This window comes from Drosophila mojavensis, unplaced genomic scaffold (assembly GCF_018153725.1).
Source record: "Drosophila mojavensis isolate 15081-1352.22 unplaced genomic scaffold, ASM1815372v1 contig_36, whole genome shotgun sequence".
Classification (NCBI taxonomy): Eukaryota; Metazoa; Arthropoda; class Insecta; order Diptera; family Drosophilidae; genus Drosophila; species Drosophila mojavensis.
Genome location: NW_025318858.1, coordinates 1,841,502 through 1,867,500, shown reverse-complemented (window position 1 = coordinate 1,867,500; position 25,999 = coordinate 1,841,502). Strand labels below are relative to the sequence as shown.

Sequence of the window (25,999 nt, the reverse complement as noted above, 5' to 3'; positions counted from 1 at the left end):
TAAAATCACAATGCGTTGCAGCGTGGGCGTGGCAACATGCATGTGAACATTCAGCTGTGAAATGCCGAGCCAAGCGCCGGGGGAATGCGAACTTGTTAAAAAAAAAAAAAAAAAAAAAAAATACAGACGAACGAGTTAAGGCAGAGGCAAGAAAAAAACTATTTCATATTTAGCAAGCTGCAAACAAAACACCCTTAAAAATATTGCAGACAAAATAATAATTGCAAAAATAAAGTTGCAATAGAATTAAGGACGTTATGTATAGGAAGCGAGCTTGCCGATATAGAAGTTAAATATTTTGCAAAAATATCTCTAATACAATATATAATAATAGAGAAATACTTAAATTATTGTTGGGTAACTACAACATGTTTAAGAATAATTATATGCATTACACAGTTATAAAAAAAAAATAAAAATAAAAAAAAAAAAAAACAATTTATAATTCATAATTTTCAAAAATACATGCAAAAATATTTTTTTATAACAAATAAAGAAAAGTATGTAGTAGGCCTTTTATTTAATTTCTTTATTTCTTAATTTCTTGATATACACACGTCTGCTATTGTTCACATTCAAGCTTAAATTGTATCGATCCTCCTCTTTCTATTACTCAAAATGGCATGTTGCATATCGACAGCCTCCTCAGCCACCGATATGGTTAACTATCGATAGATATGTATCTCTCGATGGTTAACCATAATGCTGTTAACTTAAATCTAATATAACATAGGCTAGTAACCAGCTACAGTATACATAGGCTAGTAGCCTGCTACAAGTATGAGTATGAAAATGAATATAGTAAAAATTCTAAACGATAAACAGTTAAATAAAATCTAAAACAGAAAAATATATAAAATATATATATTTCATATTTTTATTTCTCTATAACACTTATAACATATACGTATAAAAAAAATGTATATATAAAAAAAAAAAAATATATATATATATATGTATATATTTCAAATGAAATTAAACACAAAAATAAAAATAAATATATATGTATATTTATAAAGACCACCTATATAAATAATTTTTTAACTACACTCGTTTTAACATAACTGCATTAAATCAAAGTAATATAAATATGAATATAATATAATATAATATAATGTCAGAAAGCATCTCAAATATAGCTTTTTATGATTTCTTATATATTTTATAATTCAGGAATTTCTATACAACTCAAATCCCCCGAATATTTTATGCACTTAGGCAGAATTTGCATCCCATTCTCGATTTAAAAATAAAACAATTTCCTATGACCTTCAATTTGCATCCCATTCTCGATTTAAAAATTAAGCAATTTCCTATGACCTTCATTTTCTTTCTGGCTGTTGTACCTATTGCGAGACCTCTTCAAAGGAAAGGCACATGGCCATATATACATATGTATATGTATATCTATATACTATTTTATATATGACATCTATATCGGAATTGTAGATGTACACAAATTGAAACAGCTTGGAAGCAGGCCGGCACTTGAGCTCTAGCAAAAAAGGTGTCAAAATCGTGATACCTTCAGTGGGGACGCGCATAAATAAAATAGCAAAAGGAAATTTAATAAAAATATATAAAAACCGGATGAAAAATGAAAAATTGCGCTGGGAACTTCATGGCGAATGTCAGCAAGTTTTTCCTCTTTTTCTTTTTTTTTTTTTTCCTGCAGCTCTTGCCTTGTGGCTGGGGAACTGTGGGGGCCTCGATGGGTGTGCGGCAGCAACACCCAGCAGCGTGAAACTGCATGGCTGGCTGGGCATGAAAATGCCGAAGAGGGCTGCCAAATGAGCAGCACGCAGGGCAGCTAAAGGGGAAGGGGAAGGGGAAGGGGAACGAGCGGGCATCTACGACCAGTTGGGCAGCATGTGTTGAAATGCAAAACGGAACATTTTTTGCTTACTTTTTTTTAGCCGGTGTGCGTGTGTGAGTGTGTGTGTGTGAGTGTGTGTGTGTGAGTGTGCCCAGCTGACAAGCGTTGCTCATTAAATTTTATTTTATAATTACACACACCAACACACATGCACACACACATGGGCGGGCTTTAATGTGCTGGCTGCCTCGTAATTGGGTCCGGGAGAGCGCTACGTGTTTAGGCGCCCGATTTTAGAGGCGGACTTTGAACATTTTTGTGCGGAATTTGTGGGACAACAACGACAGCAGCAACAACAATACCAACAACAACAATGGGCATTTAAGCATTTGGTCAGTCGACGATTAAACTAAAGTGTTTCAAAGTTAATTGCCAATGAAATAACAACAACAACAGCAACAATAATAGCAATAGCTAAGACCTGTTAGCCTTACGCTTGACTAACCAGCCAAGTGGCCAACAGCAACGCCAACAACAACACCAACAACAGCTACTAGTGCCTAAAACCGATTTCCAAACGAACAACAACTAACGGCTCAGCATGCAGTTAGACCAAATAGCCCAATGAACAGTGGTTCAATCGAACTAAGAAAACTATTAGCAATTTAATAAAATATGAAGTAAATATACCTTTAAAAATGTTACATTTTTATACTCATTCACGAAAGTGAATCAGTATATTGGTTTTGTGCAATGTCCGTCTTGCTGTCCGTCTGTCCGTATGAACGCAATCTATTTCGGCGCTATTGAAGCTAGAGACTTGAAATTTGGAACACATACTCGTGTATATCTCCGATTTATAAAGTGTTAAAATTTTCCCGATCCGCCCACTAGGGGCGTGGCAAATCGGAAAATGCATTTTCCGATATACCAGAAATCATGTTTGTTGAAGAGCTAGAAAGCTGAAATTTGGTATGTAGGTCCGCGTTGACCACCCAAGATCACGAGCTATGGCGGATATATCTACGCCCATTGAGGGCGTGGCAAATCGGATAAAACTGTATCTCCTAAAGTTGTAAACCTAGAATGCTGAAATTTTGCAGGTCAGCTAATGGTATGATTCTATAAAGTCTGAAGATAAATTATAAGTCTACGCCCATTGGGGGCGTGGCAAATCGGACCTGAAGATATAGTGATTTTTTAAATTCTCCTATATTTTGGACACTATTGATGGCAGAGACCTCAAATTTTGTATATATACTCGGACTGATCACCCAAGACCAAAAAGTTTTGTCGGATATATGTCCGCCCACAGGGGGCGTGGCAAACCGCGAAAGTTTATATCTCCTAAAGTATAATAGCTAGAAGCTTCAAAGTTGAGTTACTGGTAGCCTCCTCTATAGATTCCCTAAAAATAATTTTTACGCCTCTTTAGGGGCGTGGCATATCGAAAAATACCCTGTAATTTTCACATTTTTTGAGGGTAAGCATTCAAACTTTGCAGCTAGGGTACCGTTATCTCTTTCTAAAAACTGACCAAAAATGAGGTGTCTACGCCCAGTTGGGGCGTGGCAAATCGGAAAAACCTGTATATTCTACAGTATTAGAGCGAAACTTAACTACTAAATTGTTGATGGGATGTGAATGAGTATTCCGCAGTCGGTAACGCCCGACTGCAACGTTCTTACTTGTTTTATTTTAATTGGTTGACTAAAATAGTGAAATTACTTAAGAGCAAAGCAAAAATCAGTATCCAATTGTAGGAATACAAATTTATAGATGCAGTAATTATTATTGAATTATCAAGGCAATTGAAATAATTTGAAATTGAAAAAAAAAATGGAATCAAGGAAATTATTATTATTATTATTTTATTTTATTTCTTTTTTATTTCATTTATTTTCTAACATGGAAGAATATCCACATTATCTACATATTTATATTGTATATTAAAAAATTATATTTTTTATATATTTTTTAGTTTATAATCTCATATTTTAAAATACAATATATGTAAGAAAATTTTTTTTCTTTTGTATTTATTATTCATTCCGAAAATTGATAATCAATTTCCGGAACTATATTATTTATTTACTTCTAATATTTGTATACAAATATTATAATTTAATGAGCTTATTTGACAAAATAAATAAATAAATAAATAAATAAAAAAAATAATTAAAATACATAAAATAAAGTATTACTCTTTAAGTATATCGGAAAAAATAGTTTGTATTAAAAAAAAAAAAACACACCTTTCATATTTCGAAGATATTTTTTTTAATAAGCTTAAATAAAACCCCTCTTTTTCTCATTTTAACTACTTTATTCAAATATATTTTTTGACACACTGAGTCAAATATTGCCCGTAATATAATGAAATAATTTTCAACAACATCTACTTTGATTTTTGATCACATCATCACAGACCTTCGCCCACTGTGCTGTTGTACGTTGGTTTGGGCCAATGCACTGGAACAATGTAATAGGCAAGAGCTGGCCATTTGCTAGTTGTTGCGGCTGTTATACCCCAAATTGGTATTATTTAAAAATGTCGATGGGTCACGCTTCTCGTCAATGGGCCCGGCCCGAATGTCCTGGCACTAGCCATGGTCGTAGTTGCCGCAGTCGTGTAATTGAAAATGGTTATTGGCAAGTTAATGGCCCATTCAAGCCACGAACCGAGCTTGGCTCCTTAATTGACTATTTGTATGCTAGCCAACCCCCTTGGGGTCTTGGCCCCATGCAGTTAACCCACTTTGGCCCCCACTCACTCACTCTCTCTCTCTCTCTCTCTCGCTCGCTGACTCTTGCAGATTATCCACGCGTGGAGGTGGGGCCGCAGAACCCGCTGCGCATCGAGCGCGATCACATTGCCAAGCTGGACTGCCGCGTGGACGCCAAGCCGATAGTATCGAATGTGCGCTGGTCACGCAACGGGCAGTATGTGAGCGCCACGCCCAGTCATACGATCTATCGCGTGAGCCGGCATCACGCCGGCAAGTACACGTGCAGCGCGGACAACGGACTGGGCAAGACGGGCGAGAAGGATATCATACTGGACGTGCTCTATCCGCCGGTGGTCACCATCGAGTCGAAGACCCACGAGGCCGAGGAGGGCGAAACTGTGCTGATCCGCTGCAACGTGACCGCCAATCCGCCGCCCATTGCCATCGAGTGGCTGAAGGAGGGCGCCACAGACTTCCGCTACGCTGGCGAGCTGCTGACCCTGGTCTCGGTGCGGGCGGAGCACGCGGGCAACTACATCTGCCGCTCGGTGAATCTGATGCAGCCCTTCGGCTCGAAGCGCGTCGAGGGCGTGGGCAACTCCACGGTGGCGCTGCTGGTGCGCCATCGGCCCGGCCAGGCCTACATAACGCCCAACAAGCCGGTGGTGCACGTGGGCAACGGCGTGACGCTCAGCTGCTCGGCCAATCCGCCGGGCTGGCCGGTGCCGCAGTACCGCTGGTTCCGCGACGTCGACGGCGAGGCGGGCAACACCCAGAAGATACTGGCCCAGGGGCCGCAGTACTCGATACCCAAAGCCCATCTGGGCAGCGAGGGGCGCTACCACTGCCACGCCGTGAACGAGCTGGGCATTGGCAAGATCGCCACCATCACGCTGGAGGTGCACCAGCCGCCGCAGTTCCTGGCCAAGCTGCAGCAGCACATGACGCGGCGGGTGGGCGACGTCGACTATGCGGTGACGTGCAGCGCCAAGGGCAAGCCGAAGCCGGAGATACGCTGGATCAAGGACGGCACCGAGATATTCCCCGCCCGCCGGCTCTACGAGATACGCACCACGCCCACCGATGCCGGCGGCGGCGTGGTGAACGTGCAGAGCGTGCTGCGGTTCCGCGGCAAGGCGCGACCCAACGGCAATCAGCTGCTGCCCGGGGATCGCGGCCTCTTCACCTGCCTCTACGAGAACGACGTGAACTCGGCCAACTCGTCGATGCACCTGCGCATCGAGCACGAGCCCATCGTCCTGCATCCGTACAACAAAGTCGCCTACGACTTGCGCGAGTCGGCGGAGGTCGTCTGCAAGGTGCAGGCGTACCCCAAACCCGAGTTCCAGTGGAAGTTCGGCAACAATCCCTCGCCGCTGACCATGTCCTCCGATGGCCACTACGAGATCAGCACCCGCATGGAGAGCAACGACATATACACGACCATCCTGCGCATCGCCCACCTGCAGCACTCGGACTACGGCGAGTACACCTGCCGCGCCACCAATTCCCTCAACACGATCCGCACCCAGATCCGGCTGCAGCCGAAGGGTCCGCCGGAGAAGCCGACGGCCCTCAAGGTGCTGGAGGTGGCCCACAACTACGCCGTGCTCAGCTGGCAGCCGGGCTTCAATGGCGGCCTATCGAACACGAAGTACTTGGTCAACTATCGGCGCGTCGCCACGCCCCGTGAGCAGCTGCTCTCGGACTGCTCGGGCAACGGGTACGCGGCCAGCTACCAGGTGAGCAGCTCGACTGCCGCACAGTCGGGCGCCCACGAGTCCATCGAGTTCAACTGCTTCCACGAGAATCCGTGCAAGCTGGCGCCGCTGGATCAGCACCAGAGCTACATGTTCAAGGTGTACGCCCTCAACTCGAAGGGCACGTCCGGCTACTCGAATGAGGTGCTCGCCACCACCAAGGTGAGCAAGATTCCGCCCCCGCTGCACGTCAGCTACGACCCCAACTCCCACGTGCTGGGCATCAACGTGGCCGCCACGTGCCTCTCCCTGATCGCCGTCGTCGAGTCCCTGGTCACACGGGATGCCACCGTGCCCATGTGGGAGATTGTCGAGACGCTCACTCTGCTGCCCTCGGGCAGCGAGACGACCTTCAAGGAGGCGGTCATCAACCAGATCGCACGCACCGCTCACTACACCACGGCCACCACGTCCGGACGCAGCCTGGGTCCGGGCAACGGCCACCACGGCGAGGATCGCACCATGGCACTGGCGGAGACTGCGGGCCCGGGTCCGGTGGTGCGGGTCAAGCTCTGCCTGCTGGCCAATCACGAGCATTGCGGTGCCTATGCCAATGCGGAAAGTAAGTATTTTGCACTAGTTCAAAGCGAGAACACTCAAATGAACTGGAGCTAGTTGGGCGTAGTTGCATATCAGATTTACAAAAAATCTTGCTGAAAGAATTTTCTTAACATGCTATATACTAAGTCAGCTTTTAAAGTACATTGGATTTCGAGACAAAATTGCTTCTTGGGTTTAGTAAAATAAGTTCGGAACTAGTTCACTTCGGAACTAGTTCACATACCAAATCAATCTATTAAAGTTCTTATTAATTTAATGCCAAGTGACTAAAACATTTCAGTTAAGAAAGTAGTTTTTGGAACTAGTTCATTTATTCAAATTTCAAAAACCCATGAAATGGAAATGAACTTAACTTAGAATGTCTCTGCTCATACTATTGTATTTGATATAGGGCACCACAAAGCGGAATCAGTTCTTTTTTCATCAATAAATTGCATAGGAGATATTTATAGAAATAATGTCAAGAACTACTTCTGTGAACTAATTTCACCAATAATATACTAAATACAATTTAAGAGATATGAAAAATGAAGTCACTCTAAGGAACTAGTTCCTACTTACTTGACATATAGTAATCGCTTAAGCAAATCGACAGCTGCTCTAAGAAACTAGTTCATACCATACCAACCCAACATGGCATATAGCAATCCCCGAAGCAAATAGATACTTAAATCCCTACTGCCTATGCTCAGCTTAAAGAGACCTAAACCCGAACTAGTTCTTTTCACTCGAAACAGCCTGCATACCAAACAGAAGCATAATAAATCTTAATCTCTATCCACTCTCTCACCCCCCTCCCACCCCTCTCGCTCTCTATCGTTGCAGTTGGTAAATCGTACATGCCGCACAGCTCCTCGCTGACCACCTCCACTTGGGTAGCCATCGTCATAGCTGGACTGTCGTTTGTGCTGCTGCTGGCGCTGCTGTACGCTTTCTGTCGCTGCCGGCGCACGCATGCGGCCAAGAAGCAGGCGGCGGCCTCTGCGGCCACAGCCACGCCCAGCAGTGGTGCCAAGGACTACGATGTGGATGCCACATGCGGCACTCTGGTGGCCGCAACTGGAGACACGCAACAGCAGGCGCCGCCGCCTCCTCCGCCCTACTATCCGACTGGGAGCCTGGACAGCAAGCAGCTGGATGGTGGCATGGAGCTAACATTAACAGCTCTCCACGATCCCGACGAGCAGCTAAACATGCAGCAAGGAGAGATGCACACGCAGCAGCAGCAGCAGCAACAGCAGCAGCAGCAATATCAAACGCAATCCAAATGCCAACAACAAGGACTCTACCAGCAGCAACAGCAACAGCAGCAGCAGCAGCATACGAATGGCTATGGATATCATGTGGCAAGTGGCATTGGCATCGATGGCGACAGCTATCAAGTGCTGCCCTCCTCCGTCGCTGGACACCATGGCGAGTGTAAGTAGGCAGCTGGGCGTGGCGTGGCCGTGTGGGTCCGGCACGATGGCTTCTTCATTAAGCGTCGCAATTTCCTTCTCTCATTTTTTTTTCGAGGGTTCTCGCAGATTTATGGCGGCCATTTTGACGCCTCTTTGGGTCGGCGGGATGGCAGATGCAGGCCGGAGCGTAATTGCATTTCATGTCAATCTAGCAGATTCCGCTACCTGCTCCTCCCGCTCTCCCACTCGCCCACTCGCCCACTCCCTCGCATCATGCAAATGTCGTTGCATAAGCAGCAGGCAATGCAAATTCCTTGGCAACCAAATGACATCCATCTGGCGACTATCCGATTCACTGTGTCCACTCAGTGTCCAACATCCAGCAGCATCCAGCATCCGCTCTGTTCGCTGCATTTCGGCGTAATTCCAATTAAGTGAGAATTAAGCCGTTGGCCGTTTCTTTTGTGCTCTTAATTGGCTTTAAGCCGCCTCCTTCACATTTTGTGCGATTGCAACTCATAAAACTGTCCTTCGACAAAGTCGCCGACACTCAAGTGCCTGTCACTTGAGCCAACTCCGACTTCAGCTCCAACTCCGACTCCAGCTCCGGCTCCAGCGACAATTAAAAGACCGAAATAAAACTAGCGACAAACAACACTTGGCCAGCAAGCGCACTCAAATGAGCTGAAGCCCGAGCGAACTGCAAATCTTAAAGCTTAAACAACTTACAAGTGACAGCTACTAACTAGACTCCCCCTCTCTCCCCACTCCATCCACTTGTATATAAAATAAAAATTAATGAAATTGAAAATGGAAAAAGAGAACGAGAACGAGACAAAGCTGAAAATAATCTGACAAAGAGCTGGGCATAAGCCAGAATTCAAGCTATTTGACAAGAGTTGCTCAGAAAGCAACTAAAAGATTAAAGATTTAAGCTTTGATAGAAGCAAAGCACTTAAGCTGCGTTTAATTTGAGCCAAGTTAGTAAGACGTAAGCGCTTAGACTAGCCAACTTTTAAGAGCTAACAATATGCTAGCTGGCATCATTAAAAATATATTAGTCATTAGGGGGAAGTGCGGAAAGTAGGTTAGGATTTTTAAATGACAATACATAATAACTGTGGGGTGGGAGTAGAAAATACCAAAAGTTAGTTTATCCAAGCTAGAGACAAGTAGTTCACAGACTTGATGATGAGGGAAAATTTTGTATATACATTTTATATTTTATTTGAATCATAGGAAAACTTTAAAATTTCACAAAATTATTATCACCTAATTGATTTCAATCTGGCTGACAATAATTATAAATAAAATTCACGTAAAATGTGTAGTTTATTATATTTTCCATTAATCATTTCTATACGACATTTAATTTGATAATTAATTTAATCATATTAATATTAATTATTATTTTTAATTAAATATTCTTTTTCTTTATTTATTATTTTGATCATCATTTTTCTACATTTTTTTATATATCAACAACTATAAATTTCTTTACACACATTATTTTAGGAAAATTATAAATTACAGAAAATAATTTTTTTAAACATTTAATTTAATTAAATTAAACACTCGTATGAACCACAAATTTTTAAAATTTAAACAGTTCTACGAGTATAAAGGAATTATGATATATGTTCATATCAACTTAAGCATAGGATTATTATTTAGTTTTATATGCACCAATATTTTTATAGAAATTTTAAAACTTAATTTTATCATCAAAAGTAATTAAATATGTTAATTTTTATTCAAATTTTTATATTTTGTTCCTTATATGCCCCAATTTCCGAGCTTCGTTCAACCTACCCATTTATATAGTCCTCACCAAAGCCATAACAACTTTTAAAGTCAAACCAAAGCAGTTTAATTATAATCAACGTCTGAGAATCTTCGCTCTAATGAACTGTCTCGTCTTGGAGTGCCCCACATTTCTTGCCATCCCATTCACATTCATATGTAAACCTCAATTCGAATCTAGCTCTTGTATGGAATCTCATATTTCTTACAATTTCTCAACAAGTGTTTCACATGAATGCGTAATTTTCCTTTTCGCCATGAAAGTGCCGTTAAACGGCAACCGCACGAAGGTCACAGTTGGCCAAATGCAACGTGCTTAAAGGCCTTAAATAGTTTTTAATTATATTCCGAGTGCATAATGCCTTTCTAACTAGACTAAATGCTTTTTGTATATATTTTTATAATTTTATTTCATTTCATTTCATTTTTTTTACCTCTCATATTATTTTCCATTTGCGTAGTTAGGCAGGCTCCTCCGAGACAGACATAACAGGTATGCGCCACAGAGTTTTTTGAAATGTGTATATGACGGTGTGTATGTGTGTGTGTGTGTGAGTTTGGCTCTAAGTGAAAGGCAACATGTTTGCAATACGTTGGACGAACTATAGAGCGCTCGCCCCGCCTCAGTTGCTAACAAATTTGACCAAAAAAAATGTGCACCACAGCATGCACTTTAATTGTGTGTGTGAGTCGAGTCTGTGTTTGTGTGTGTGTGGCCTGTTGAAGGTTTTTTCTTAAATGAAACACGGTATATGTAGGCGCAACACAAAAAGTTTATTTAACACAATATTCAGTAACAAGTACACTTCTTCACGTACCGCGACGATTTGAACTTAACTAACCGAGCCGACACACTGACATTGATCTTACACAATGAACTTACTGAATGAACTTTGGCTCGACTTACAGCTCGCTTATATACCTACTTCTACTGCATATCGAATGTTCTGGATGTCTCCTTATGCTTCTATGTTTGCGTCTATTTCATAATCCAGAACATTCGGTTTCTTATTCTAGAGACAAATGTGCGATCAGCCGACGACTGTGTTTACCGTTAGCTCAAATGCTCACTTGATGATGAGTTTTTCGAGATCAATCCTCAACACCCTCCCTAAAACTCAACATAACAAATTTGTCCCTTATTCCTCATTCCCAATTTCTCTCTTAGATACAAAAATCTGGGCTTTGGCAAAGCTTTAGTAAAAATGTCAGCGATCTGCTCTTCACTCTTTACATACCTTACATCTATCTCATCTTTCTCAAATAAATCGCGTACAAAATGATATTTAACATCTATATGTTTGCTTCGTTGATGAAATTCAGGATTTTTGATTAGCTTAATCGCACTTATATTATCTATAAACAAGATGTAGTTACTTAAATTAATGTTACAATCAAAAAACAATTTCTTTAGCCATATCATTTCCTTACTTGCTAGAGCTGCACTTACATATTCGGCTCCTGTTGTTGATAAAGCTACACATTGTTGTTTTTTACTTTGCCACGTTATTGCAGCATTCGCATATTTACACAAAATTCCAGATGTAGATTTCCGAGTTTTCTTATCACCTGCATAATCAGCATCACTATATGTCTCAAAAATATTATTAATTTTACTGTATAAAATTCCCAAATCCATCGTTCCTTTCAAATAACGAAATATTCTCTTAACTAACGTCCAGTGATGCTGCTTCGGGTTTTCTAGCTCTCGGGAAACTACATTAACAGAAAAACTTATATCTGGCCTTGAAACAACTTGTAAAAACATTAAATTTCCTACTGCTTCGCGGTAAGGTGCATTACAATTATTTTGTTCAGATACATTTTCATCAGACTTTAACGCTTCATTATAATTTAAAGGCAAGCTTTGTGTAATAAATGTAACAGGGCAACCATAAAAATCTGGCATACGAATCTGTGATCTATCTCGCAATCGCCGACCCATTTCACTATTATTATGTTCAGTTGATTCATCTTCAATTTTATTATTTTCGTATTCACTTTCATTAGTCTCACTTTCAGAATTGTCAACTAAAATTTCAGGTTTTTTAAACTGAGCTGTAAAGTTTTCTGGTTTAAAACATACATCTCTACTTATAATTACATCTCTCATATTTGGAACATATACACGATATCCTTTGCAATTTTCAACGTATCCTACTATAAATCCTTTAATAGACTTTTTATCTAATTTTCTCCTTTTTTCTTTTGGTACATGTACAAAACATTCAGTCCCGAAAATTTTAAGATTTCCGATATCTGGCTCTTTCTTGAACCACAACTCATATGGAGTTTTATTCCCATGTTTTGTTGGACCTGTGCGGTTAATTACATAAACTGCAGTGTTTACTGCTTCTGCCCATAGAAATAATGGTAACTCAGAATTAGAATGCAACATTGATCGTGCAGCTTCAATAATAGTTCTATTCTCACGTTCCGCAACTCCATTCTGTTCAGGTGTATAAGGAGCATTAACAATATGTTTTATTCCCTTCTTATTAAAGAACAATTTAACTTCTTTATTAATATATTCTCTACCCCCCATCGCTGTGAATTTCTTTAATGTTTTCATGAAATTGATTCTGAATTGCCTGAATAAAAATTTGGAGTTTTTCAAATACTTCTGACTTATGACGTATAAAATAAACTTCCCGATAACTTGAATAATCATCTTTAAAGCTAACAAAATACAACTTTTTACCAATAGACTCTACCTCTATCGGACCGCAAACATCAGTATGAATTATCTCTCGTGTCTTTGTTGCACGGTCAATATTTTTGTGAAATGTTAGCCGATGCTGCTTCCCATAAGCACATCCTTCACAAAAGAAATCATTTTCTAGAAAATCAATATTCTTATTTTTCAAATAATCGCGAACATGTCGAACGTTTTGATGACAAAACCTCTCGTGCCATACTTGTAAAGAATCACTTTCTTTCGATTCTATTTTTCTTGTTAAATTACACAATTTTGGCATCAAAACATTCACATCTAATTTTAATAAGTTTCCGAACCTAGAACCCGTTGCAATTATTTTATTATCACGTCTCAACAAACACTGTGTTCCTTTATTTTTAATAAGACAATCAACACCCCTTTTTGCAGCTGACATAATAGAAAATAAATTGTAAACTATTTCCGGAACATACAAAACATCAAACATTGTCGTCGCCCTTTTATTATTATTGACATAAATTTCAATATCAATATTACCTTTTCCGTGCGCCGTGATATATTTACCGTTACCTACGCCTATCCTCAGGGGCTCCAAAAATTCTTCATAAGTAGAATACCAATCTCGACGCCTTGACATGTGATCAGAAGCTCCTAAGTCGATCACCCACACGTCATCTTCTCTGCCGTCCCTGCTCGCAATCAATCCTTTCCTCGATGATTCACTCGATTCTCCTTGATTATTTTCCGCTTGACTTCCTGCATTTCTCCTTTGGTGACAGGTGTTGCTCTTGTGGCCTTTCTTCTTGCATATATAACACCTGTAGCAGTCCTTCTTCAGATGTCCCATCACGCCGCAGTTATAGCACTTCATAATTTTCTTCTTATTTTCATGTTCTCTTTTATTTTTTCCGTTGCCGGCAACTAACGCTGTTGACTCTTCAGGTACCACTTCTTGTTCTTTTGACCGCATTTCTTCTGTCATTAAACGAGTCGTCAAATTGTTCAATGTTCTTTTGCTGTCTTCGACCGAATCCCACGCACTATGAAAATAGTTAAACTTTTGAGGCAAAGATGACAGGATTCGCGACATTAACATTGTTTCAGGCACAGCACTTCCAAGATTTTTCATCTTGCTCCACAAAACTTCCAACTTTGAAATATTGTAGTCCACACTCTCACTTTCAATCCATTTGAAATCAAAAAACTGTTTCTGAATAGCCGATAAATTTTCTTCTGATTTCATATCATACACTGAGTTCAATTTTATCCACATTTCTCTTGCTGTTTTGCAGCTTACAATCAATTCCATCGGTCTTCTCTCGATAGAATGAATAATTATTTTCCTTGCAGTCTTATCAGCTTTCAAGAACCTTTTCGAGTTTCTCTCGTATGTTGCAGACTCGTGTGTCGGACACGTCAAACTACCTTCACAAACGGCAAGAACATCGTCGTCTTCTTCCAATAGCGTACGAATCATAAAACACCACAAATGCCAATTGTCTTTGTCGCGTAATCGTTCAATTCTCATATTTAATGGCTCCATTTTCATTGTCTTTATTTAGTTACAAATTTGCCACTAATTCACTTTTGTACTTGCACTCGATTTCACACTACATTACACGTTTAGCACTGTCTGGGCCCATAACCTGTTGAAGGTTTTTTCTTAAATGAAACACGGTATATGTAGGCGCAACACAAAAAGTTTATTTAACACAATATTCAGTAACAAGTACACTTCTTCACGTACCGCGACGATTTGAACTTAACTAACCGAGCCGACACACTGACATTGATCTTACACAATGAACTTACTGAATGAACTTTGGCTCGACTTACAGCTCGCTTATATACCTACTTCTACTGCATATCGAATGTTCTGGATGTCTCCTTATGCTTCTATGTTTGCGTCTATTTCATAATCCAGAACATTCGGTTTCTTATTCTAGAGACAAATGTGCGATCAGCCGACGACTGTGTTTACCGTTAGCTCAAATGCTCACTTGATGATGAGTTTTTCGAGATCAATCCTCAACATGGCCTTTGGCTGCTTTCATTAGGAAGCCAACGTTTAGTCTCCTGCTGCTTCTTCTTGGTTTCATTTTTTTGGACAGCTTTTGAATTCGCGTTGCCAACGCCAACTTAATTACTATTTCTTTACCCACATCCTGCTGCATCGCCAACCAACCGGAAACAAAACGTCGTGTGATACACACCCACACACACACACACACCTCTGTCTCCCTCTCTCTTCTCTCGTCTATGTGTATGTGTGGTCCATGTGGTTGCAACCAAAGCAGGACCACTTGAGGCGACAACCGTTCCAGCAGCAGCAGCAGCAGCACGCGCCGGCAAACTAACGAAACAGCCCACCACCAACACCATCAGCACCACCATCCCCCCCACCAGCAACACCACCACCAACAACACCACCAACAACTCTAGCAACAACTCCACCTTGAAGCGTGGCCAGGTGAGGGGGCGGCAGCTGGTGCAGCAGGTGACCGCAGCTACGGCAGCTACCACCACGGCGCTGGCAACGACAATTACAACAACATCACGTAATGCCAAAACCGCAACAACAACAACGACGCTCGCCATCTCAGGTAAAGGCACAGGAAAATGTTGTGGGATTTAAGAGACGTGCAGCGTGCACCACCTACAGCACCACCAGCACCATCAGCACCACACTTGAACTTTGCACCGCAAAATGCACACACGACGCCAATAACTAACTGTATAAGAACTTGCACCAAGCAAAGCTTGCCGCTTGCCTCTTGCCTCTTGCCTCACGCCACTTGCCACACTTACAACGCACGCTTCAATCTTAATGCACCTATGCACCTATTGTTGCACGCCTACATCTTCATCTTCTTCTTCTACTCTCACCTGCCACACGCATACCTTTCATTTATCAACACTTTTATGCACCAAATACGTTTCATAATACTGCGCGGATGAGCCTAAAATACGCTCAGCATGATTTGTATGTAAATTTTGTAAGGGGACAGCTTGAGAAATTCAAATTTTCCTTTAAAGGAAAATTAAGGAGTGAATGCTGGGAGTATAGAAGACAGCTGAGCTGGGCTCAGTAGTTCCATTCAATAATATGAAATGTTCAGTCCATGAATATCATATATCATTTATTACCTTTCATTCTATTCACTATAAAATGCACAATAATTATATCTGAGCTGGTTTAAATCTCACTTGTCAATCAACGCTTCTACAATTACGCTCAAAAAACAATTCCCGCTGTTCTATTCGTCCATTGAAATTATAACGGCCGCGTCCGATCAGCCAAAGTCTAAGTAGCCATCTCGCTCGCACTCAGCAATACCCGCAAAAACACACAGCAACAGCTATCGTTGTCTCTCTCTCGCCTATGGAGTTGGCGTATGCAAGCCCAAGCTCATCAGGATATTATTTATTTACATACAAGCTCCCAGCTCAGTCACACACTAATACTAGTGCAGCAGCCAATCACAGCAAACTTGAGCAGAATTGGAAATGAGAGAAATGGCAACAACAAAATTGGATTTGGCTATTCGATCTTTTGATATATCATTAGCGATATTTAACGATATTTATTTAAATATATAATCTGTCGATTGTCCATCGACTTGTAAGCTTTTCATTAAGTGTCGATTTGCTTGACAGATGTACTCTCAGATCAAAATTACAGAAAAAAATAAAAAAAAAATTCAAAAAATAAAAAAAATTATTAAATACACACCAACGACTGAACACAATTCGGTCATAGGAAATTTAGTTTGGAATCTATACCTAAACCTTTTTAGCCACAATTTCTACACGCCGTTTTTGTAATGTTCTTGCTTAAGTCACCGCTCAATCGACTTGGGCTATTGACGCATCGGTTCATTACGTTTCAATATCGCAACCATTTCTTCAAATGGCCGCCAAAATCTGTGAAGAGTGCTCCGCGCTTGCAGGTGGCAAAGGCAACGGCACGCGATAAATCGGTGGAGACGAATCCAGTGAATCAGCCAACGCCGCTCGACGAGAATGAGCCAAAGCTGGCCAAAATGAAGGCGGTGCCGCCGCCCAGCTTCAATATCAAGGATCAACGCGACAAATGGCTGGCCAAGGTGTCGCCCCAATTGCAGCGCAGCAAACGCAAGGCCAACGCGCCAGCTGACGGGAGTGCTGCAAAACACGGTCACCCCGGATCGGGACCGGGGCCGGGGCCGGGGCCAGCGGTGCACTCGGCCATGCCCGCTCACCTGAATATGGATGGGAATGCCCAGAACTTTGGCATCCCCAAGCAATTTCAGCCGCCAGCCTGGCAGCAGCAGCAGATGCAGATGCAGCACCAGAAGAAGCAGCCGCAACAACAGCAGCAGCAGCCGCCCGGCGAGGACTCGGGCAAAGGGTCGGCGGACCGCAGCTCCTGGGTGAATCGCATGCACGGTGCACAGCAATCGAAGCAGGCCCAATGGCTGAAGGACATGAAGGCCAAGCAGCAGGCTGGATGCGATATACAGCAGCAGAAGCTGCAACAGATAAAGATACCCTTGCCGCAGAAGCCGCTCGGGACGAGCCCAGCAGCAGCTGTGGCGATGACTGCGGCCGCCGCTGCCGAGCCGAAGCCGGAGGAGCCACCAGAGCCAAAGACGCCGGAACGCATTGCCTACCTGGAGGCTGTCAAGGTGCTCAACAACTATCAGATACACGAGCCCACGGCCGGGCGTGCCCAGTCGAAGTCGAGCAGCCTCAGCGACAAGCTGGAGCCGAACATCGAGCATACGCTGCTCTGCCTCAGCCAGACGGGCTTCGAGCGCGAGCAGCTGGAGCGCATACCCGTGATCCAGGTGGCGGGCTCAAAGGGCCGCGGCTCCACCTGTCTGCTGGTGGAGGCCATTCTACGTGCTCACGGCGTCAGGACGGGCGTGCTCTGCGCCCCGCATCTCTTTCTGACCAACGAGCGCATACGCATCGACGGCGAGCCGCTGCCAGAGGAGCAGTTCACCCAGCTGTTTAACCAGCTGCACGAGAAACTGGCGGAGATGCAGCCGCCGCCCAGCTACACAAAGCTGCTGACTGTGATGGCATTCCATGCGTTTCGCAACGCCAACCTCGACGTGGCCATTGTCGAGGTGGGCAGCGGCTGTGCCAGCGACTGCACCAACATCACGGCGCATGCCCGCACCATCGGCATCAGCACCTTGGGCTGGGAGCAGAGCTTCAGCCTGAGCAACTCGATGCGGGACATCGCCTGGGCCAAGGCGGCCATCATAAAGCCGGAGGCGAGCGTCTACACCAGCGCCAGCCAAACGGAGTGCTGCGAGGTGCTCAGCCAGCGGGCCAAGCAGGTGGGCGTCCAGCTGCACCGCGTGCCCAACTACATCGACTACATGGAGGCGAACATGGCCTGCAAGAAGCTGTTGTCCGGCGCCAACTACACGGTCAAGCTGAACGGCTCGCTGGCCATCCAACTGGCCTACGACTATCTGCGCCGCCACAATCCCGAATATGTCGTGGGCCTGGAGCACAACAGCCTCCAGCTGACGCCGGGCGCCACACGCGGCCTGGAGATGTTCGAGCAGCGCGGCCAGTTCGAGGTGATGAAGTACGACATGTTCAATGTCTATCTGGACAGCGCGGACACTCTGGAGAGCATGATGATGTGCCGCGAGTGGTTCTATACGCGCACCCGCAGCAGTCGCTCGCCCAAGATTCTGCTGTTCAGCAAGGTGAACGAGTTCAATGCCAAAGATCTGCTGACCATCCTGAGGCACAATGTGCGGTTCGAGGAGGCCGGCTTTGTGCCGAGTCCGAATCGCTTTGAGGGCGAGGCGCTCGAGGAGCAGGAGGAGTGCCAGGATAAGGAGGCCCAGGACGCCATCAACTGGCACAGCATGGAGGAGCTGCAGCGCGCCCGGCGCAACGCCAGCAACTGGCGCTCCCTCTGCGAGGAGAACGGCACCAGGGACAACTCGCACATGTCCATCTCGATAGAGGCGTTCTTCGACCATCTGAAGGAGAAGTACGGCAAGCAGCGGTACGGTATGCGTAACGAGCTGGATGTCCTAGTGACTGGCTCCCGGGAGCTGGTCGCCGGCACCATACAACTGATCCAGAAACTGAAGAACAAAGATTTCGGCAAATGGCGCTAAGAGAACTCAAGTCAATGCAGATGCGAGCCACGCCCCCAAACGACAATTCAATCGGTTTTTGCTCTCGTTTCGTTCAAGTTACTCGATATATATATATGCATATATATGTATGTATGTCTGTATATGTGTATATGTATATGTATACGTGTGTATATGTCCATCTTACTGTGTATGTCACATAACTGATTTAAATTTCTAGTTACTGTTTCCCCCCTGAAAAAAACGTCCAATAAAATATATCACTCGCGCTTTAGTCTGATAAGGTCAACAGCAGCTTCACGTAAAATCAATCTGAGTGCAGATCCATTACGGCATATATCCTCAAGATAAACATACGCATATAAGTCAGTTGTCTAACAATAAATCACATATGTCATCACTTATGCTCCTGTTTTAATTTGTCTTTCTAATTTTATTTATTTTTTATTTTTATTTATTTATTTTTTTTTATTTATCATCAGAATAAATAGATATCAGCCACATTTTAAAATGTAACAAAAGTTAACTGAGCTGTATGTCATATATCTTTGTTATGTATGATGTATATATATATATTATATTCCTATATATATTTCTCATACTTATTTCACATACTGAATTATAAATTACTATCATTATCAAGCTAACTATCTTTCAACCTTTGTTTAATTATTTAATTAATTTTCCTGAAGATAAATATTATCTATACATATATCTTCTATTAGAACATCTCTAAACATATACAAATATTTTCCCACCAGACTCTAGTAATACTATTTTCTTACATTATCTGCCTGGTATGCTATGCAATATTCTCTCTATGCAATATATTTCTCATGCTCAATTTATCCTCACGATAAATATTTCTAAGTATTTAAAATGTCAGTACACACAAAATTGAAAATCACCTTAGTTAGTATTAAATATTTAAAATTTCTTGAATCTTCTACGTGCGTGTGTGTGTGTGTGTGTGTGTGTGTCGAGTGGGTCGAGTAATTTAATCCAATTGGGTTGTCCATCAACTTCAGTCTAAATTATGCAAAAACGTCGGGGGTATATCAAATGCAGATGGGCAAACGAAAAAGCGTAACCCAAGTCGGAGGCGTTGGTCCACTTGGACAGCTGCCTGGCTGCCTGGCTGGCTGGCTGGCTGATGAGCATGACGTGGCATCTTTTATATTTCCAATTAGCCATTGTGACTTTCACATTTCCAACTGCTCGACTCTACCTGACGCACACTTTAAATATATGTATAAAGAGAGAGAGATAGAGAGAGTGAGAGAAGGAGAGAGAGATGGAGAGAGAGTGAGGGATTTCCTTAGCTGCTGCAATAATTTGCCTTTTTTGCCTTTTTTGCAGGGTCGAACAACATGCCCGGAGGCAGCCAGGAGAACAACTATAGCAATGCGCGCGATTTGTCGCAGGAGGCGCTGTGGCGCCTCCAGCTGGCCGCCGCTCAGAGCCAACAGATCTACGTGGAGCAGCGACCGCCATCGGCGTTCAGCGGCCTGGTCGACTACGCCGGCTATCAACACATCAACACGGTGACCAGCTCGCTGAGCCAGCAGAGCTTCGGACAGCAGCAGCAGCAGCAGCAGCAGTCGGTCGGAGTGCAGCCGCTGACGCCGCATGAGATGCTGCAGGCAGCGCAGCGCTATGGAACGCTGCGGAAATCAAAGCAGCCGCCGCTGCCGCCGCAGCGCAAGGATCAACAGCAGCAGCAGCAGCAGCAGCAGCAGAAGCAGCAGCAGCAGCTGGGTGAGTGTTGACCGTTTGTCTTGTCAGATAAGCAGCTGAGATGAATGGCAAGGAAATCAGTTTGATTGATAATGCAACTAAGCGTTGCAAGTGGCAGCGGGACGGAGCAGGGGCTGGGGCTGGGACTGGGAATGGCAGCGCAAATTGTTGCACACTTATAAATAAAATAGATTTTGCATGTTCAGCTTGAGCTGGTAGCTTGGCAGCCACTAGGATGTGTACAATTTGCATCTGTATCCTTTTATGCATGAGCAGTAGCAGCAGCAGCAGCAGCAGCAGCAGCAGCAGGACTCGGGCACAGCTTGCGCGCAAGCACCAGAGACACAAACAAACACCCACACACACGCACACACGCACACTGTCGCACATATATAAACAGATAAATGCACATAAAATAGTCAGCTCTGGCTGCTCCTGCCGCTGTCCTCTTGTTCTCCCTCCTTCCCGCCAAGGGAACAAATCGCTTGCAGCGACAACTATTGCTGCCCCGCCTCAGACTAAACAAACGCAGTTGCTCCTCGTCCCTCGCGGCTGCTGCACTCTGTGCCGCGTCTTTAAGCGCCAACATGAAATAGAAGTACAGAAATAACTGCAGAAAGGAAGCAAGTGCACTGGGCTATATCGGGTATACGCAACTAGAAGTTATCCTAAGAGAATTCGACTTGCACATGGGACACAAATATACATACATGCAATAAAAGTGCTTATACTTCATATGCATCTATGATATTTAAGCATATTCATGTTTATCGATAAAAAAAAAATCGATAAAGGGACGATATATGCTAAGCGAGCAACAACTTTAAAAATATCAAATGTTTTATTTCAGATATTATGATCAGATATTAAAAATATCTTGATCGATAATTATCGACATGAGCTAAATTCTTTTTTTATAACTCTAAAATTTATATTAGAATCGTATTACCGATTTCTTTCTTCCTCTTTAAAGATTGTTAAAAAAAAAAAAGCTTTAAGTTAATACTTAGAGACTTTCATAATACCCCATTTTAGCCATTCCCCAATCCCACAGGGTATTTAAGGAAAACATCGGTAAACTACGTAAAAAAAGACAAGCAGATAAAAAGAAATGCCCAAACAAACTGGAAAAACAACAGCAAACGAAAAATGTAAAATGTGCACGAACACAAAATATTTTAGAAAATCAAAATCAAACAACGCTGCGAGCTATAAGTGAAGTGAATCACTGAACAGAATGCAACGCCACATGCCCCATAAAAAACGAGGAGTAGAAGAAGAGAGTGAGAGAGTTAGAGAGAAAAGAGTGAGAGTTGAGGACACACAAACCATCAGTTGGATAGTAAACCAACACACACACACACACACACATACAATGGGTATAAGCTGCGTAAGAAACGGGCGAAAATCAATTGCTGGCTAGGGGCTATTTCCATATTTACGACTCGATTTACGCTTATGATTCGTTTAGTTAGCAGAGTCATCATTCACACTTTTATTGTCGAGCAGCAGGTGATGTCTAACGGTAGTATGAAGCGCTTTTTAATGGATGCGCAGTAAAATGAGCAGAGTTCAAAGTGCTTCAGCTACAGTCGGCTTCGGGTTGAGCCAAGTGAGGTGAAGTATGTGAAGCTAGGTTAAGTGATGTGCGGTTAGGTTGGGTTAGGTTAGGTTTAGGTAATGATTTCTTCAGAGAATTATGTATGAAATTATAAATGAGCTTATGAATCGATATCGATACAAATGTAAAAGCTTTGAATTGTTAATCGAGTTCATTAAAAGCTTTTTAAACATTTTCAACAGCTTTCAAAGTTGCTTGCAGGAAGTAACTACGAATATATGGAAATTTATATATAAATAAAATATTATAAATTTGCTTCACTGTTTTCATTCCTTAAATTTTCTTCAATATTTACAATTTTTGTGCATCGGTAATAAATATTAAATGATAATAAAAACAGCTTTAAAGCACGTTCAAGCTAATCCTTAAACATTTTTCAATTGCCATCAACATATATATATGTATGTATATACATATATTGCTTGGCAACCAGTTGACCTAACTAACCACAAGAGGTTGCAATTTTTTGTTGAAAAGCTCACGAAGCGAGCTTAAAATATGCCGCAATAATTTTAAGTTTTTACCACTTCATGCCACAAAACTATGCAAACCAAGCGGTGCATTGTATAAAAACCATTTTGATTGGGTTGCTTATGAATGCAGACAAATACGGATACATATGAATGCACTGTGATACCCTGTGAAAGGAAACAGTGAATAGGAACTTGAGCACTAGGTAGAGTAGAGAAATCGGACTCTACATATGAATAGAAACTCCGGTGTAATGCCCTGTAAAGAAAAATAATTGAGTGAAGGTAAAGATGGACTCAAGGAAACTGGGAAACGAGCAGAGCTAGAGTATGGGAAATTTTTATTTGGCTTGTGCTATTATAAATATAAAAGAAAACTTAAAGTACATCTCTAGTCTAAAGAACTAGTAACGTAGTAGACCTGGAGTATTGACAGTTGGTAATTGAATTCAAATACTAGAATTCTCAAATTAAAAAGAGATTTAATATAACCTAATATGTGTTATTCTAGTAGTAAATATTAGAAGAGGAAGATTATTAAAAAATATCTAAAATTATGATAAAAATCTGTTTATATATGATATACAATTCATGCTAAGAATAAAATATTCATGTTGATTTGTTGATTATTTCCTTTCCAAACTAATCATCCAGATTTTCCGCTTTGCTGCCGATTCGCTCTCTAGCTAGGCTATCTCTGAGTCGACTCAGCCTGGCTGCTCCGACTCGCTTTTGTTTTTTGTGGTTCCGCTGCTAAATGCTGCTTCAATTAGCTAGACAAAAGGAGGCAACAGGAGCCAAAGCAGCTGCTGGAGGTTGTTTTTCAACTTCCTTTTTTTTTTATTGTATTGTTGTTGTTGCAGTTGCTGCTGTTGCTGCTGCTGTTGGCCATTCATATTTACCATGCTCGTGCATTATGAACTGCTTCTAATCCGCTTAGCTCCATTGCAAAAACATTTCAATTAAAACAAAGCAGTCGCAGTCTAGAGCTGCTGCTGGTGTTGCAGCAGCTGTGGCAGCCACAGAGTGTGCCCCATTTTCTTCATTTTGGCCACAAACAACGGCAGCAGAATACCCCATTCAGGCAGCAGCAGAACAACAAGCACGAATACGAAAAACATGTCCATTCACTTCACTTCTTGGCCACAATAAGAAAGTAAAGCCCAAGCAGGAGTCGTGACATAAAAGAAACTCGAATTGATTGGCTTCAGCTGCTGAAGCCGGAATGAAAAGGCGCCTCCTAAGAGGACAATTTCGATTTCTGATTCCTGTGCAGGACGCACGAAGGCGAACGAGTTGGAGCAAGGAAGAGAGCGAGTGCAAGAGGGAGATAGAGTGAGATAAGCTTGTTGAAATTGCGCAACAGCTAACTGTAAAACCTCTTTGCAATATATTTTATGCACCAAGAAGTCTTCATCTCGATATTTTATACTCTCACTAGAGCTCGATAAAGCTGAGTGGAGATACTTGCTGAGCTGTAATGCTGAAAGGTGCAGAGTATTGGAAATTGACTTGGTTTATTGATGATAAGATAGAAGTTCTCATATATGTAAAATGTGATTTCCTCTGCTTGGATCTTCTCACACTTCGAGCTACACTTAATATTTATTCATTGATTGCTGTTTTACTGTTATTTAATATGTTATACCGCTTTAACCTTAGTAGCATATGTCCCCAACATTATTGGCAAAAATTACAAGAAATAGATTCGTCATTCTATTCCCATATTGTTTCATATAAATTAATAAAATAATTTGCCAGTTATATTTCAGGCCTTAAACTAACTTTAATACATTAAAGAGTAAAAATATACAAGTTGAAGTATATATAAATCTTATCTATATATAAATGTACATATATTTTTATACCATTATACAAATTATTTGTTAATTATATGGAGGAAAATTTTGTATAAAGGATCTCACTTAGAAGTTTCGGATCTTAACACGGCTATTTAATTGGATTTTTTTAAAGATTTTCTAAGCATTTTTCAGAGACTACGGCTTTCAGATTTAACTCGGCGTTTTAATGGAATTTTTTCTATAAATTTTCTATAGATGGTTTAGAGACTTGACTCGGCCATTTAGTTGGATTTTTTTCCACACATTTTCTATAGATTCCATATATATATATATATGATAAAATACATAGATTATAATTTTTTCTTAAAGCATCTAGAAACACCATTTTATTTCATGCTTTAAAATTGATCCATATTAAGACAGCCATATGAAGTACAAATTAAATACATTTAGAATTCCTAAAACGGAATTTTTACAACTCAAGTACAATAGAACATATACATGTATATAGAGAATTATAGATCATCATTCTCTATGGGCTCTATATAGAGCATCTACTAGTCGATCTATAGCATTCAAGTTATGCAGCTCAATTTCATTCATTCATTTTGTATATGCTCTATATAGAGCATCTACTAGTCGATCACATGCCTGCCGGACTGTATTCAAGTTATGCAGTTTATTTTGCGCACTCGTATTTCCGTTTCTGTCTCTCTCCCTCTCTCTCTTTCTGTGCTTATGCTTTTAGCATTCCAACAGCCACTACAGCAGTTCCCCTCGCCGACTCTTACAACAATAACAAATAAGAACTAAGAAACAACAATAAAAGCAAACTTGAGCTGCAAGTGGAACTCGAAAATCCGAGTTGCAAGCAGAAAAGTTGTTGTTAGTCATTGCGCATCTTTTGACGCAGCTAGCAAAAATATTTCGCTATTGTTTGATGCAATTTTTGTGTAGCTAGTTAGGGGTTGGGGAGGGATGCGAGCCGAACATGGGTGGCGGCGGTGTGTATGGCGAGGGGGGCAGTGCTCTCTATTGGCGCTGCAAAGTATGCAATGCTTTTGAGCTCTCGATCTGCGCAATTCAATTGCCGCATTTGCGGCCGTTCATGTCCGACAGCGCGCAATCAGAGGCAAAGCATCTCACTTGCCTTGCGCTTCTCTCTCTCTCTCTCTCTCTTTTTCCCTTTCTAAATATCTCTATTTGTAGAAAACCGCTGTTGTTTGAGCGCATTCCGCATTTTGCTTTGGGCCAAATATCTTGCAGCCCTTCTTAAAGTTCGCTTGTTGCATTTCATTTCAGTGGAATCTCTTGATGGTGCATTTTTGTGGAAATATATTCAATTTAGTGCACGTTCTTGATTATTTCTTCAATTATATTCTGTGATGTATTGAGGAATGAAGTGGTTTTACTTATGGCTGCATTTAATAAATATAATTAGAATACAAATTATTCAGGATATACTAAAAATATATAATATTCATGTATATTTGTATATGCATACTATATA

General features: G+C 41.9%; 2 protein-coding genes across 4 annotated transcripts in view; both read left to right on the top strand.

Moving 5' to 3' along the window:
* The window catches only part of LOC6575753 (hemicentin-2), a 142,901-nt gene that overhangs the window by 111,079 nt on the left and 5,823 nt on the right, over window positions 1-25,999 (top strand). The window contains exons 5-8 of one of the 3 annotated variants that reach the window (XM_015164796.3): window positions 4,633-6,867; window positions 7,692-8,285; window positions 15,041-15,349; window positions 20,219-20,617. In XM_015164796.3, the coding sequence (XP_015020282.2) occupies window positions 4,633-6,867; window positions 7,692-8,285; window positions 15,041-15,349; window positions 20,219-20,617 (3,537 nt within the window). Of the gene's footprint in view, window positions 1-4,632; window positions 6,868-7,691; window positions 8,286-15,040; window positions 15,350-20,218; window positions 20,618-25,999 lie in introns of those variants that run through there. The other 2 variants (XM_032728994.2, XM_002001721.4) reach the window with 2 other exon arrangements.
* On the top strand, window positions 16,376-19,259 carry LOC6575752 (putative folylpolyglutamate synthase). Its single transcript, XM_002001720.4, has one exon. It carries the CDS (start codon window positions 16,571-16,573, stop codon window positions 18,878-18,880), a length of 2,310 nt encoding a protein of 769 aa, XP_002001756.1. The 5' UTR covers window positions 16,376-16,570; the 3' UTR covers window positions 18,881-19,259.

Excerpts from the sequence above, each read along its gene's own strand:
- LOC6575752 (XM_002001720.4), top strand. The coding sequence starts at position 16,571 with ATGTTCTTGCTTAAGTCACCGCTCAATCGACTTGGGCTATTGACGCAT.